General features: G+C 39.3%; 1 protein-coding gene and 1 pseudogene across 1 annotated transcript; one reads left to right on the top strand and one right to left on the bottom strand.

Annotated features, from left to right (window-relative positions):
• Window positions 1-1,105: 1,105 nt before the first annotated feature.
• LOC146631655 (potassium channel subfamily K member 3-like) lies at window positions 1,106-4,192 on the bottom strand (annotated as a pseudogene).
• A 5,456-nt stretch (window positions 4,193-9,648) lies between these two features.
• On the top strand, window positions 9,649-12,509 carry LOC146631654 (uncharacterized). Its single transcript, XM_085353835.1, has 9 exons — window positions 9,649-9,966; window positions 10,143-10,367; window positions 10,845-10,907; window positions 10,996-11,034; window positions 11,116-11,170; window positions 11,513-11,591; window positions 11,665-11,731; window positions 11,814-11,962; window positions 12,059-12,509. Exons 1-9 carry the CDS (start codon window positions 9,649-9,651, stop codon window positions 12,507-12,509), a joined length of 1,446 nt encoding a protein of 481 aa, XP_085209961.1.
• The last annotated feature ends 1,817 nt before the right edge of the window (window positions 12,510-14,326 follow it).

The raw sequence follows: 14,326 nt of genomic DNA, 5'->3' as shown, positions 1-14,326 counted from the left end.
CCTGCACACACAGATATCCCCCTAAAATAGCTGAAACTAAAAACAAACTAAAAACTACTTCCAAAAACATTCAGCTTTGATATTAATGAGTTTTTTGGGTTCATTGAGAACATGGTTGTTGTTCAATAATAAAATTATTCCTCAAAAATACAACTTGCCTAATAATTCTGCACTCCCTGTACATATACATATATTCTTTATTTGTACAGTATTTCATTAAATGTACCTGTGTATTCTACCCCTACCTATAATCCAACTAATAGCACCGTGTTGCTTAACCCCTTCTTTAAGATACATGCCCACCTTTGTCCACCTCCGTCACAGCCTGACATCAGTGGGTTTTTCTCAGGGTGGAAAGCTCATTCAGATCCACTGAAGACATTACATAACATAGTATGTAAGTATCGGTGGTTTGTATTAAAAATCTAATCTGCAATGTGTCATTCAACCACACATCTGAGACAATAGCTTGTACTTGGAGGCCACTTCTGTGCCACGGCTCATTTTCTGTTCTTTGACAGAGATGATATGATTGGTTTTTACCTGGCTACTGCCGTCATTCAGTCATCTTTTACCATGTGTCCGTCTCCAGGTCCCCCAAAACTGAGCAATAAAGATGAACATTTTTACCTGGGGAACTAGCCAGAGCAATGAAGTGAACACTACTGACAGGAAACTGCAAAGTTTACTGACTGGAAATAACGGTCAGAAAAAAGGTCACATGAGACAGTGCTGCAGCGAGAAGACAATGTATTCATACTCAAGTTGTGTGGGTGCTTTATTTTTGTTTGTTTCTTTTGTTTTTTAATTTGCTGGTTTGTTTTTTGCAGGTGATATAGTGAAGGAAAACCATAAAGTTGCATAAACTATACTTTATTGATATACCTCAAATGTTAGATCATTGGTAATGTTCAGTGTAAATACAATATAAACTGCATATTTAGTTTTAATATGTTACATTTTATCAGACAAGCTTCATAACAAAGAAAGCATGAGGCAGTTTATTCCACCAAACAGAAAATCAGATGGTTTTATGGGCTCTGTGCGTACAAAGATCCAAAACAAAACAAAGGCTATTTCAACTTCAAGTTTTCAAAGATCTCAGTCAGAGTGATTTCCACCTGCTGTGAGAATTGTTCTTGCCCAGACAGAGTGCCACGCTGCTGGGGGAGGCTTGTGATGACATGGTGTAGAAGCTGCAAGGGGCCTGGTCCCCTCTGTAGGAGATGGTACTGTAAAAGACAGGGTTGCTATGGCCGCTTGTCTGGTCACAGTGGGACTGAGAGGCGCTGTTGTAAACGTCCATGCAACAGCACATGCAAAGGAACAAAGCCTGGAGTCTGCTGGGTTCAGGCAGGTTTGCATTCTTGGGTATAATAGGTCTATGCTCCTCTGCAGGAGAAGAGAGGAGGCTGACAAAGCTGTTGCAACCCTCCATGGGAAAGGTAAGCCTGCAAAGTTCATCTTCATCATCCTTACATAGGTCCTCAGCAGTTCCTTCTCCAGTGTCCACGATCTTCCTGTACTCCTGCTCTTCTTCCCCTGCTGTGGAGCTCCCATCAAGCTCACCTGAGCTTACAGTGAGAAACCTCAACACCACCAGGTTAAGAAATGCTCCGATGACCGTCAGCCCAACTAGAATGTACATGAAGCTAAATACCACGTAGGTAGGTTGCTTCTAGAGGGCATCTTTTGTCTGCAAGGCTACAAAATCTCCAAACCCAATGGTAGTAAGTGTGACAAATCAGTAGTAAGAGGCATTAAAAAGCTCCAGCCCTCAAAATAGGAAAAGGCTGCAGCTCCTACAAACAAAGTGCATACCCAAGACAGTAAACCCACCAGGACCATGTTTCCCATTGACACCTCTGTCTTCTGTAAGCCCAGGCCCTGCTTGACTCTGCTCAGGAGGTATCTCACAAAAGTGTTGATCCTCTCGCCCAGGCACTGGAACATGACCAGCGTCAGAGGGATGTCCAAGAGCGCATAAAACATACAGAAGGCCTTTCCAGCATTGGTGCACGGAACAGCATGGCCATAACCTGCAAAGTCAAAGAATAATACAGGTCAAAGGTTGAGTACTACTGTTTCATAGTCATCAAGCTCCATAGACATCAAACTAGTATATTGCTGCTGTAAACACTGCAAGGCAGGGATACTCACACATAACTCAGTGCAGGTTAAAGTCAAGTCTTTAAACTAATGTGAGCAAACATGGTTAAACCACAGATAAGTCTCACTAAAACTGCTTGCTGATGCTGTGCCAGGAAACATTTGGCTATCTCTCTATAACTGCAGCTTAACTGGTTTGGTCCAATCATGCTGTCCTCGTTAACCTCATTTCCAGAAGCAGCTGCTAGCGGTGTACATGTGTAAAAGCTCTGTTAATACCAGTATCCGCCACCTCCACAGCACTTAATAGCAAACTGAGAAACTTGGGAGGTGCAACTAAAGAGAAGGTTGGTGACAGAGCAGGCTGAACACACAGTGATAAGTGAACACTGTTTATTTGGGAATACTTAACACTAGAGGCAGCGGATTGATCTAAATATCGATACCAATGCTGGTATTGGTATCAGATCAGTACTAGCGCCTCAGTATTGATACTTTGTTTCTATCCTCTATGTTCAGTATGTAGTCCATGGAATTGTGTTAAATAAATAAGTATAATAGAAATGAAAAAATACAAGTCAAACACGGGCTATGAAAAATATCGGAACTTTTTTTATGTTGACTGTCACATAATTTTATTTATAGCCTCTAGCCCATTGAAACAACAGAAGCTGACTGAAAGTCCTTTAGCGATAAGCACATTTACATTCCATTAATCTCATTCATCTCACTGCCCTCTCCGACATAAGCCATCTTTATCGTTAAAAGTATCTGTATCAGTATTGGTATCACCAATACTGGCCCTGTATTTACATGGTATTGGCTTGATACCAATATTTTTCGATACCAATATTTTTCAATCCTGCACACCACAACGTAAGATAAAAAGTGTTTACTGGACATTAACAGCAGGTTTTCTCACTTTAAGCCTGATCAGCTTTTTAACCTGTTTATATTTCTGCAATTAGTTCAGCTTTTTGGGAAATGGTAAGGACATAGGTGATTAACAAAAGGCAACTGTTTCTACATAAGATATGAAGCTACCAAGCTGTAAGAAAACATAGTGACACTTTAGCTTCTTAACATTACAGGGCGTGCACTCTTACAAAGGTGGTTTCACTCAGTCCTTTGTTCCGCAGTCTGAGGTTGGACAGGAAGGCTGGAGCTTATATCAGACCAATAAGACAGCACGTGAGAAATTGTAACTGAAAAGTGTTATTGTTTCATTGCTTTAGGTCTGTTCAGGCCAACCTTTGACTGCTCACCTATCCAGGGTGTACTCACCTCTTGCCTACTGCCAACTGGGATAGGCCCCAAGGTGGCTATAAGAGATTAAGGCTTCTGATCTGTACTTTCTTTGTCACATAGAGGTGGTTTAGGTATTTTAAGAAAGGGTTGGGGGGGTTTTTACCATTAAAAAATAAAAAATAAAAACTTTCAAAAACTTTGCACACTTCTTTACTACATATGCAGCTGCCTACATAATCACTTTACTGATATTTTGCTGAAAAGGCCAAACTACATCTATCTTATTCCAAGAATTTGGACCTAGAACAACAACAGCAGGTGTTTCTGGACAGCTTTGCTTTCTGTAAATGGGCTAATTTAAAACAAAACAAAACTTTAGCTACATCCCAGCATTACAAGGAGTAATAATTCACAATCAAAAAATCATTTAGGTAGGCCTAGTTTATGTGTCTATCTTCAATGAGTTGCTGTTCAGGGTCCAAAAAAAGAAAAACTGTCAAAAAAATTACTGCAAAAATCACACAATACCGTGAAGTCAGGCCACAACATTATATACTTGCCAATTGTAGTGATAACGGTGATGCCAAAGTAAAAAGAGCCGACGAACTTCCACTGCCTCCCAGCGCGATGCGGCTCTGTCTGATGGACCACTCACTAGATCTCGTTGAAATCATCCTCGTACTTTTTCTTCAGCTCGCTCAGCTTCTGCTCCAGCGCCTTTTTTTCTTGAACTCTCGCTTTCTGACTCTAGTGCGTCAAAAACTGCGGCTCCTACAAGCAGGTAGAAAATAATTGAGAGGATGAGAGAGAGGGTCCTGATGTTCTGCGTCCTCATCCTCAAATCCAGAGTGCCCGGAGGAGGCGGGGAGGGTGCTGCTGCTCCTGCTGCTGCTGCTCAGAGGCACAGATGCACAGGATCAGAGCCATCCTGCACATGGGTTTCGCTGGTCTTCACGGTGTAAAGAGGCCATGGGCCTGTTAGGAGTACAGCATAGGTCTAAATGGCTTGAAAGTGTAGCCTATAGTATTAGCGTGTGGTCAGGTGAAGCATGCTCACATAACCTCGTTTACTGAACTTTAAGAGGACTATGAGGACTTTTAACAAGTGCTAATGTGCTCAGTTCGGTTTCTTGAAACAGTTACAGTTATATTCGCTTTGATGTTGCAAGATTTCAGCATAGGGTGTTTAGTTTGTTTCACGTTTTGTGCTAGAGTATACATTTCATTTCTTACTTTAAATTCAGTTATAAGACAGACTGGAAGTTAGAAACTCACGCATGATACAATATGTCTAAATTAGAGCAGGACTATATTAAACCTTTTCTATGGGAAAAGCACAATAAAAATCATTAAATGTTCTACTAATGTAATACATGTGCATCACTGTATATAAAATATGACTGTAGTTGCTAACACCTTTTCTCTAGCGAATTTGAGCATATTGGCTATCTTTCGTCTTTTTTTCCTTAAACCGGTGGTCATCAGGAGGGATGGTTCTGAATATTCCTGCAGAAGCTCCATGTCAGTGATGTCTTAAAGCACATCCTGCTTTAACCTCCATTTTACTTAAACTGCATTTGACTGATTTGTGAAAATGGTTATCACACTGTATCAAAGAAGACCTAAAATTAAACAATAGACACCTTGAGGTCCTTTATATTTTAAGGTAAAGACCCTACAATAATACAGAGTAAACCCCAACAATCACATGACTCCCTATGAGCAAGCACTTGGCAACAGTTGGAAGGAAAAAGTCCATTTTGACAGGAAGGAAACATCTGGTAGACCCAAGCTCAGGGAGTGGAAATCATCTGCAACGACTGGTTGCGGGAGAGGGCAGAGACAGGATGAAGGATGCACTGTGGAAGAGAATGAGAGATTAATAGCAAGTAACAAGTAGAAAATGCATTTTTTGAAGAAACTGCAGTGTGAATGCTGATCGCTGAATGTTTTGAGCAGAATTGAAATGATTGCTAAAGTTAAGCTAAAAATGTTAAATGAGCTGAAAAATACAGAATTTTTCATCTGAAAAAAAGTGCAGAAATGTTGAAAGCTGAAGTTCACACAGAAGAAGAGGTTGAAAAGTAGCTGAGCATGTTTAAAATGTGCATTTGAAAAAGCTGAGTAATGACAAAAGAAAATTTAAAGTCAGGAAACTTCTGAATGAATATTAAAAGTTTGTATCTGTTTGTTTTGAGAGATGCCTCAAAACAAACAGGTTTTCCGCTTAGGCAGCGGTTGTCCTTCTCTCCTGGATCAGCTGGAGCTTTCTTTTGGCACCTGAAAAAAGTCCCAGCTGGACTTTTGTCAAAGCTGGGAAAACCTGTAGTGATCCCGTATGTGTCAGGAGTATGGGAACAGTTGAGACGAAGTTTTTCTAAACACCGTGTCTCTATGGCTTTTAAACCCCAAAACACGCTGAGCCAAAAATTGGTCCACCCCAAGGATCGTGTCACCAGACACAAACAGAGTAACATAGTGTACGCTGTTAAGTGCCAGGAGGATTGCCAGGATTTATACATGCCAGACCATTTATACACGTACCACCTGTACGTTCAAGTAGTATTTGCTACAAACAAATACGGAAGCTTAATCAGCATCCACACTAATTAAATGTAAAGTTGTGTATTCTGTACCTCACATACGTGGCAGCCTTTTAAAGAAACCCAGCATCACCAGCTACCCTTTCTGGACTCTCGTCCATGTGTTATTTTGCCCTATGAAATACTCCTGTCTGGAGTAATCACACTACCCGCAACTATAGTATTACTCTCAGCAGTGAGGCATTAGCTGGTGGCAGCGTTGACCTTTATCAAGCGTACATAGCTGCTGAGCCAACTACCACCCTAGCTGTGGTCATTAACTACATTCTGCGCGCTTGCCGAGTGAGGCCGTCTGTAGAGGTGGTTTGTGTGTACGTATCAGTGCAACTGTGCAGGGCCCTCGTCTGAGGGGCCTTCACTGAGATTTCCTGTGGCATCTGTTGGATTTTCGCACGTGCTAATCGGGTTCACGGCAGCGCGATCAGAAAACAGGCCAACTGCCTTAGCTCCATGCTGCAACTTATTTCACTTTCACAAAGTTCCCATCTATTTTAGGAGGGCAATCCAATTTGTGGAAACTATTCTTGCACTGAAGTGAGCCATAAAGAGCCTAAGATCTGTCATTAAAATCCACAGTTACTGCCTCCATTCCCCGCAGAACATATGACTATCACTATGCTGTGTTTTCATCTTCTACAGCCAATACAGGACCTTAGCTGCTCTGGTAAGCACGAATGAATCGACTGCCATGCAGAGGTTAGCGATGTAGCATTCTGACAAGTCTTTATTTCCTCTAATGGCAGAAAGAACAGTCCTGTTGAAATGAGTATGAGAGATAACAGCCTCATCATGGAGCACTAAGTGAATGCACACAGTGCTTAAACAAGTACAGATCAATTCCTTTTGCAAACTTCACGTCATAGGAAACAAATATTACCAAAGCAGTGTTATATAGTCATAAATATATAGCTCATTGTAGCGTGCCATAAACCCAAAAAGCAACTGAGTTTATAATAAGGGCGTCTGTGCTGGTTTGAAAACTCCATTCATGAAATAATGGCACTGCATTATCTGATGTACTCATCCCATATCTCTCTGTTCAGCAGGACAATTCATACAACCTGTTATCTCTCATGGGAAGACATTAAGAGCAGGATGTCCACCGACTCAGGTCCAGACACTCATCTGTCCAAGTGCCATTCTCGTAGAAAATGAGCCATGGAAATATACTGCAAACATGATGCTATCTTTGCATTGATAACAGCCACAGTGGGAATACGGGCAGTGGATACGATGATAATATAGTATAAAAATCCGGAGCATTTTTATCATAAATATAAAAATTCTAACTCTTTTTAAAAAAAATAAGTAGAGGCTTCACACATATTTGCAGACAAACATGTCTTTAGTGACAAGGCTACAGTGTCACAGAGGGAAACAGGCTTGAACTTTGCAGCTAATCTCAACAGTCCTTTGAGCCTTTTAGCCAAAAGGGCATGGACATGGTCTGTAAGTCATGTACGTCAGAAAGGGCTCCTAATCAAAACACCTGCAGTGAAGATGACTCTGACTAGAGAAAGTACTCTTCTAATTTAACTTGAATTTATTCTAATTTATCAAATGCAGAAAAAATCTCATTTTTAAACACCTGCAAATTGTAATATTTACTATTAATCATATTGAAATGATGAATTTAATGTGACTCAAGCGCAAAGGGAAGTTGGAAAACTTCTGTGATTTCATATATAAAAAAGGCAGGTTTTACTCGAGCTTTGGCTGCCTTGGGAGGGAATAATATTTACTGAGTGTACCTCACTATTGGGGTGAAGGTGTGACTAAATTATGGGTTATCTGTGCAAAGGGGATTCCTGACTGTTTATGCAATTACAGGTAAACTTTGTAGCTTTTTAAGCTAAAAATAGGGTTTTAAACCAAGTCCTGGAAATCTAAGGTGTTGAGCCCCTTCACTGGTGCAATGTTTAGGTTTAATTTAAGGGATGTGTCCCATACACTTAAACCGTGATCATTAATAAGATGAATAACCATTTCGTGGCCTTTCCGTTTTTTAATTCCACGCCATTTCCACTGTGTTTAATGGAGTATAGCCAAATTTTCAAACATGTATTTTTTTCCCATTTTATTTTAAAATTTCAGTCTGAGTTTTTTAAATGAGCTTAAATGGCTGAATAAAAGGCATACATCCACTATCGAACCTCGTGGCCGATTTGTGCCCCATTGAAACCCATTATAAACGCTATTTTTCACGCCAGAAAAATTACGGTCAAAGGGATCGTCAGGTTTCCAGCTTAGGTTTCGTTTTGGACTACAGGCCTTAGAGTTGTAATTTTTTTATTTGTCCACCGGGTGGCGCCCTTGCTCCACATGTGACGCCTGCTGGAACATACACATGTTCTCCAGCGGCCTGCTCGAGACAGATACCCGGAAAAGGCAGACTAATTTCCCGCGTACAGCAGCAGCTTGGCCCGCTGCTCGTTCCGGACCATTTTCTGACCTTAGGTTCGTTTGAGGGTGCATTAATTTTTTTTAATCAACAGGAAATGACGTATTTGTTTTCACGTGGTAGCGGAAGTGTGTGCTGCAGACACGGGAACCGAACCATATGCTCCGGCGCTGCGCGAAACACACCCGCGGCAGAGGCACTCCTCCCCGGGGGAGCAGGAGCAGCAGCGCCGCCTGGGGACATTTTTGGCTTCTGCAAAAAAAATTAAAACCGGATCGAAATTAATGTTCGTGCCAATCTTTTGTCCATCTAAAGGCCTAATTATAATAACAATAAAATATTACTTCAAATGTTTTTTTTGGAAAATATTTTATGTTTTATGTTTTATGTTTTTGGGGCAAAAAAAGCAGTGCGCTCATGTGACGAAACCGGGATATAAAGGGTTAAAATCCGCGAAATGTAATTAAAACTTGACATGAATATTTCAAGGAGAAGTAGGTCTAAAAGATTGGCTAATTTAAAGTGGAATAAAATATTAATATATAAATTTTTTATAGCACTTTTTGGGCGTGGTCGATAGTGTGCATTTTATGAAATGCGCTCCTGGAAAAAAAATAAAAGGCGATCGAAATGACTGTTGGTGCCAATCTTTAGTCCATCTAAAGGCCTAATTATAATAACAAACAAATATTACTTCAAATGTTTTTTTTGGAAAATATTTAGTTTTTTTGTTTTTTGGGGCTAAAAAAACAGGGCGCTCATGTAATAAAACTGGGATTTAAAGGGTTAAAACAATGAAAATATAATTAAAACTTGACATGGATATTTTAAGCAGAAGTAGTTTTAAAAGATTGACTAATTTAAAGTAGAAAAAAATATTGATATATAACATTTTTAGAGCACTTTTGGGGCGGGACCATTTTTTGGTCCCGAGGTTCACGAAAGGATGGGATTTTGAGGTTCTACCAAAGGTTAAAAAATTGGTTTATTAATTAGATATACAGCCAAGTCACATTACAATATCATAACAGTGAAATAACACTAGCCCAAGTGAAGGTATTTGGATTTCTGACATGGTTTACTTTTAAAAGAAAATTAACTTTTACACGTCAACCAAGTTTTCCCAAACTAAAGTCTAGTCTACTTTTGATTTGCAGCAGCGTGTAAATAGTCGGTAACATGATGCCGGCGGTCGGTAACATGTTGTTTGTCGCCGCAAAGTTTAGTTTCGGTTTTCTGTGAAGTGCGTAAGGGAAAGCGAAACAGACTGACCGATTATCTTCACGCATGAGGGTTATGTCGGTGCTGTGTCGCTGCTGTAAAGTAATAATGTATTGGTTTGGATACAATGGGATTCGCTCGCTTTGGCACTGGATAGTGCGCCACAGGAATCCTTTACTGTTCTTGCTTTTTCCACTGGTTCCACTGTTTAGATTTTTAACTTATTCAAAGAAAGACGGAAATGAGCCTGAAACAAGCGACGACAACACACGTCTACTCAGGAATTCACTTGACGATGAAGAGAAGGCTATTAGTGACGGACAGAAGAGGACCTCAGACGAAGATGGGGTGCCCGTGAGCAAGCGAGCAAAGTCTAACCAAAATGTGAGTAAAGAAATAAACATTTACAGTAACAGGTGATCATGCAGGTTTCTCACCAAACGTTTTACGTTCGTATTCTGTGAATGTAAAAACCAGAATTGATCAACTGTATAACAGGCAACTTGGAGATACAAACATGGCATAATACCGTGATTTGCTCTTTACTTTATTCCTTTTAGGTTTCTATGGTACACCCAAATGAGTCTGAAATGCGCACGGAAAATGCAGTTGACGAAGGGAAGAAGCTGACAGGGCCGGAAGAAGAAGAGGAAGAGTTTGACAGCACAGAGTATCGAGTTCACACTACGGATGAATTCTACTGCGACTATGATTCAACCTGGGAGACCGACCCGAATGAGGAGAGCCCACCCAGCAGGATCAGACGGTCAACAAACTCCAACTATGTAAGTAAGCCAGTGCCTGTCACAAGTGCTTTGATTTTCCACGTCTGCTCAAAAATCATTTACTTAGGTGATAGCTCTGTTCACATTTCTTGATTTTTCCTGCAAGAAAAAATCACAAAGATGGCTCAAAAAAACAACAAAGAGCCAAAGGAAGACATTTAAAATTTTCCAAAAGAGATTAAAATCAGTGGGAAAGATAAAATGGACATAAATAACAATGGTGAACAAAGAAGTAGATAACCAGAAACATTTTTAGAGTGGTGACTACATTTTGTGTTGTGAAATATATCTCTGAAATAATCAATATGAGATCAACAAATGAATACAAAGAGCCACAGAATGACATATGCACAAAGACAGAAACCCATTTATTGTAAATAAAGATGGAGGATCTCCAAGGATGATCTTTGGGTTACTGAATGTCTCCTTTAGCTGTGCAGTGTTACCCCTGAACTCCATTTGTCTTCTGTGTTCCAGTACAACTTCAGCAGATTTGAACGTGCTGCGAGAGACATGCAGAACTACAGACATGACTACCCTGTAAGTCTCACACACACACACTGTAAACACACACTCTCATGTTTAAGCACGAGCCAAGCACATGTTGTTCTTTTATGTGTCCCTGCAGAGCCAAATCAAGACACAGCACAGGAAGAAGAACACAAATGTATGTAAACGTTTGTTTTTAGATTTATTTCAAAGAAGAACAAAATAAATGGTTTGAATCAAATTCTTTTCTCTTGTGTAGGACGACAAGTCTAATCTGAATTTCTACCTTGGAAAGAAACGATCGGTGCCAGATGGTAGGCCTTTTTAGTAGAGCAAAGTATAGAGTCAAGTATGTCCATAAAGTGGAAGTGAAATAAATGTTTTTCTGTAATTTATTTGTTCAAGAATGAGAGCTTATAAAATTCATTATTTTATTCAACTAATCCTCTCAATATTTCCATGTCATCAGAACCTTAAGTGGCCTTAAACGTTACTGATATTACACAAGAATGCTATAATCATGAGATGTCAAAAAAAAAGATATTTTTTGATACTGACATCAGTTTGAGCCACCTCAGTGATCACTGGATAAATCGTAATCTGTGCAGCTTCATTTGCAAACAGATTTATTTGCTGTGACTTGTATTTGTTACCAGGTGTCAGCATAACTGAGTTCCATGAACAGTGGTATGGAGACTATGAAAGCCTTGAGTACGTGCACACATATATTCAGTGGTAAGTTACTCTATAGTCACAAATATGATGTAAAAAGTTCAGTTCCAGTTTGTAACGACATTTTCTCTCAAAGGTTGTTCCCACTGCAAGAACCAGGAGTGAACTATGAGGCCAGTACACTGACAAAGGAAGAAATTACGGTAAACCTGTGAAAGTTACCAAGTTATGATTTAAAAAGAAAACATGTCTTATACACTGATAGAGGTTCGATGTTTCCTTCAGGATTTTCTTAATCACAGCATTGCAAAGCAAAACCTGCTGAAGTCGTACAAGCTCATGTTGGACTTTTATGGTATCGTGTTGTGTGATGAAAAAACTGGAGAAGTCAGGAGAGCAAAGCACTGGGAAGAAAGATTTGACAACCTTAACAGGTAAAACTACCTCTGAATTTAAAAAAAATCTGTGTGCAGTAAAAGTGACAAAAAGCTGTAAATGATCTAATTTTGGGACTGATCACTGTCTGACAGTCACACACACAACAGCCTGCGCATCACTCGCATCCTGAAGTGTCTGGGAAACCTGGGTTACCGTCACTACCAAGCCCCTCTGGTCCGCTTCTTCCTGGAGGAGACTCTGGTCAATGGACAACTTCCAAACATCAGGGACAGCGTCCTCAGCTACTTTATGTTTGCTGTACTTGATAAGAAAAAGCGCAGACGTCTCATCAAGTATGCATATTTGCACTATGAGCCTAAAGATGAGTTTGTGTGGTGCCCAAAGAAAATCCAAAAATTGTGGTCAAAGCAGCCCAAGGCAGCAAAGGAAGAGGCCGCTGACTCTCTGGAGTCGCAGGAGGACACTGTGATTTCTGACAGTGAAGCACAAGAAGAGGAAAACCTGTCTGAAGATGAGTCGTGTAACAATGCAGAGTATGAGTCTCGTGAGGGTGAAGAAACTTTCAGCCATAATGAAGATTGATTGATGACAATGGAAAGCTTATGAATAATACTGATAAATTGCACTGAAGTATGGAGTGATTTAGTTCAACACTGTAGATCTTAGATTACTAGCAGGTTATTGTGCTTTACACACTGAGTCAAAGGGCTTGATTCTTTATAGAAATCTTTGTTTACTTCAATATTTACAACTTAAAGTTTGGATTTTTATTCGCAATTAATTCTTTTTCTGAACATAAATAATGAAGCGTTCTGAAATGGATGCATGTTTTACACAAAATTCAAGGGTTAATGTTATTGTGTGACTATGTGGGATCAATTACTAAATGTTTTTGCGTTCTTGTGTCTAGAATTAAAACATTCTCATTCAGAAAGTTCACATCTTGTTGTTTTATATCTGTCTTAATTTCCTTTCAGAGTTGCATATTCAAATCGCAGGTTAGTAAAGGTTGTGGCCAAAATAAAATTAGAGGGTGGCAAGATAAAAAATGTTACAGTCAGTTACAAAGCCAATTCATGTATTACTACAGTTGGTCACTTTACAAAAGGACATAAAAATCTCTGACAGACTCCCAAATATTGCTGCCCATCAAAGGTTAACAGCCTCAACTGTTCACTTTCTAATTCTGTCACCTGACTCCTTACACCAGCAATCATCACAGCTAAACAACAATGTGAAGGCAAAGAAATTACACACAACTTTAAAGTTGAATACTTGCTCCGTTAATATTTGAAAGAAAAGGGTTTTTAAAACTGAGGCAAATTTCATCAAATGGGTTCAAACAGTTGAGCTGAAACAAAAATAGCTTGTGTTCCCACCAGACTGTGAGCACCATCTTTTGCAGGCTCCACAGAGACAAAGGGAGAGCATTTAGATTTCTTTCTTTTTAAAAAAAAGAAAAATCACCTAAATCGACAGCATGGATGGGAACAGCAGGAATGTAACTGAGAATATTGCTGAAGTAAAGCTTTAATGTACTTTTACCTTATTTAGGTATTTCTATGCCACTTTCTGCTTTTACTCCACTGTGTTTATAATGCAAAGATTAGACTTTGTACTCCATGCTGAAAGGCAGAGGAGAGCGAGCGTTCTCAATTGCAGGTCCGATGCTTTGGAATAACCTTCCCCTCCATATTAGACAAGCGTTATCAGTGCAGGTCTTTAAGTCCAGATTGAAGACCTATTTTTATTCCCTGGCTTGTAACTTTGCAGGAAACTGACACCTTTCTTATTAATTTTATTGTATTTTTAATAATTTTATTGTATTTTTAATTTTGCTAGTTGTTTTGATCTGTGTTGTTCAGCACTTTGGTCTGCCTGGTGTGTTTTTAAAGTGCTATACAAATAAACGATGATGATGATGATGATGATGTGAATGATTTTAAAGCTCTGATTTCTTGCTTTTATTATTTTGCAGATAAATTGCATTCCTATATATCAAGTTACCCAGCCATATACACTGGTGTGGGAAAAGTGTTTGGGTTTTTTTTTTGCTATTTTGTCACACTTAAATGTTTCAGATCATCAAACTAATTTAAATATTAGACAAAGATAACACAAGATAACACATATAGTTACTTAGATTACATATTCTGATATCCTGTATTCAGTGTTGGGAAGGTTACTTTTAAAATGTATTCCACTACAGATTACAGAATACATGCCCCAAAATGTATTTTGTAACATATTCCATTACATTACTCAGTATTCTGAATACTTTGGATTACTTAATATATTATCATGGTTTTTTACAACTACATGAATGTACTATTGTTGTGTGATTTATTACTGTTACTGCAGGTTACTCGCCATACCAATACCAACTAGATTTTTAAATC

Source organism: Diplotaxodon limnothrissa, linkage group LG5, assembly GCF_057381915.1.
Source record: "Diplotaxodon limnothrissa isolate DT_005_m linkage group LG5, D_limnothrissa_male_GT1.1, whole genome shotgun sequence".
Lineage (NCBI taxonomy): Eukaryota > Metazoa > Chordata > Actinopteri > Cichliformes > Cichlidae > Diplotaxodon > Diplotaxodon limnothrissa.
This window is presented reverse-complemented; position numbering and strand designations above follow the sequence as displayed.

What these genes read in the sequence shown, in the direction of transcription:
- LOC146631654 (XM_085353835.1), top strand. Translation starts at nt 9,649, where the DNA reads ATGAGGGTTATGTCGGTGCTGTGTCGCTGCTGTAAAGTAATAATGTAT. An exon ending in GGTCAACAAACTCCAACTAT is followed by an intron (nt 10,368 to 10,844) that starts GTAAGTAAGCCA and finishes TCTGTGTTCCAG; the next exon opens with TACAACTTCAGCAGATTTGA. An exon ending in TGACAAAGGAAGAAATTACG is followed by an intron (nt 11,732 to 11,813) that starts GTAAACCTGTGA and finishes TGTTTCCTTCAG; the next exon opens with GATTTTCTTAATCACAGCAT.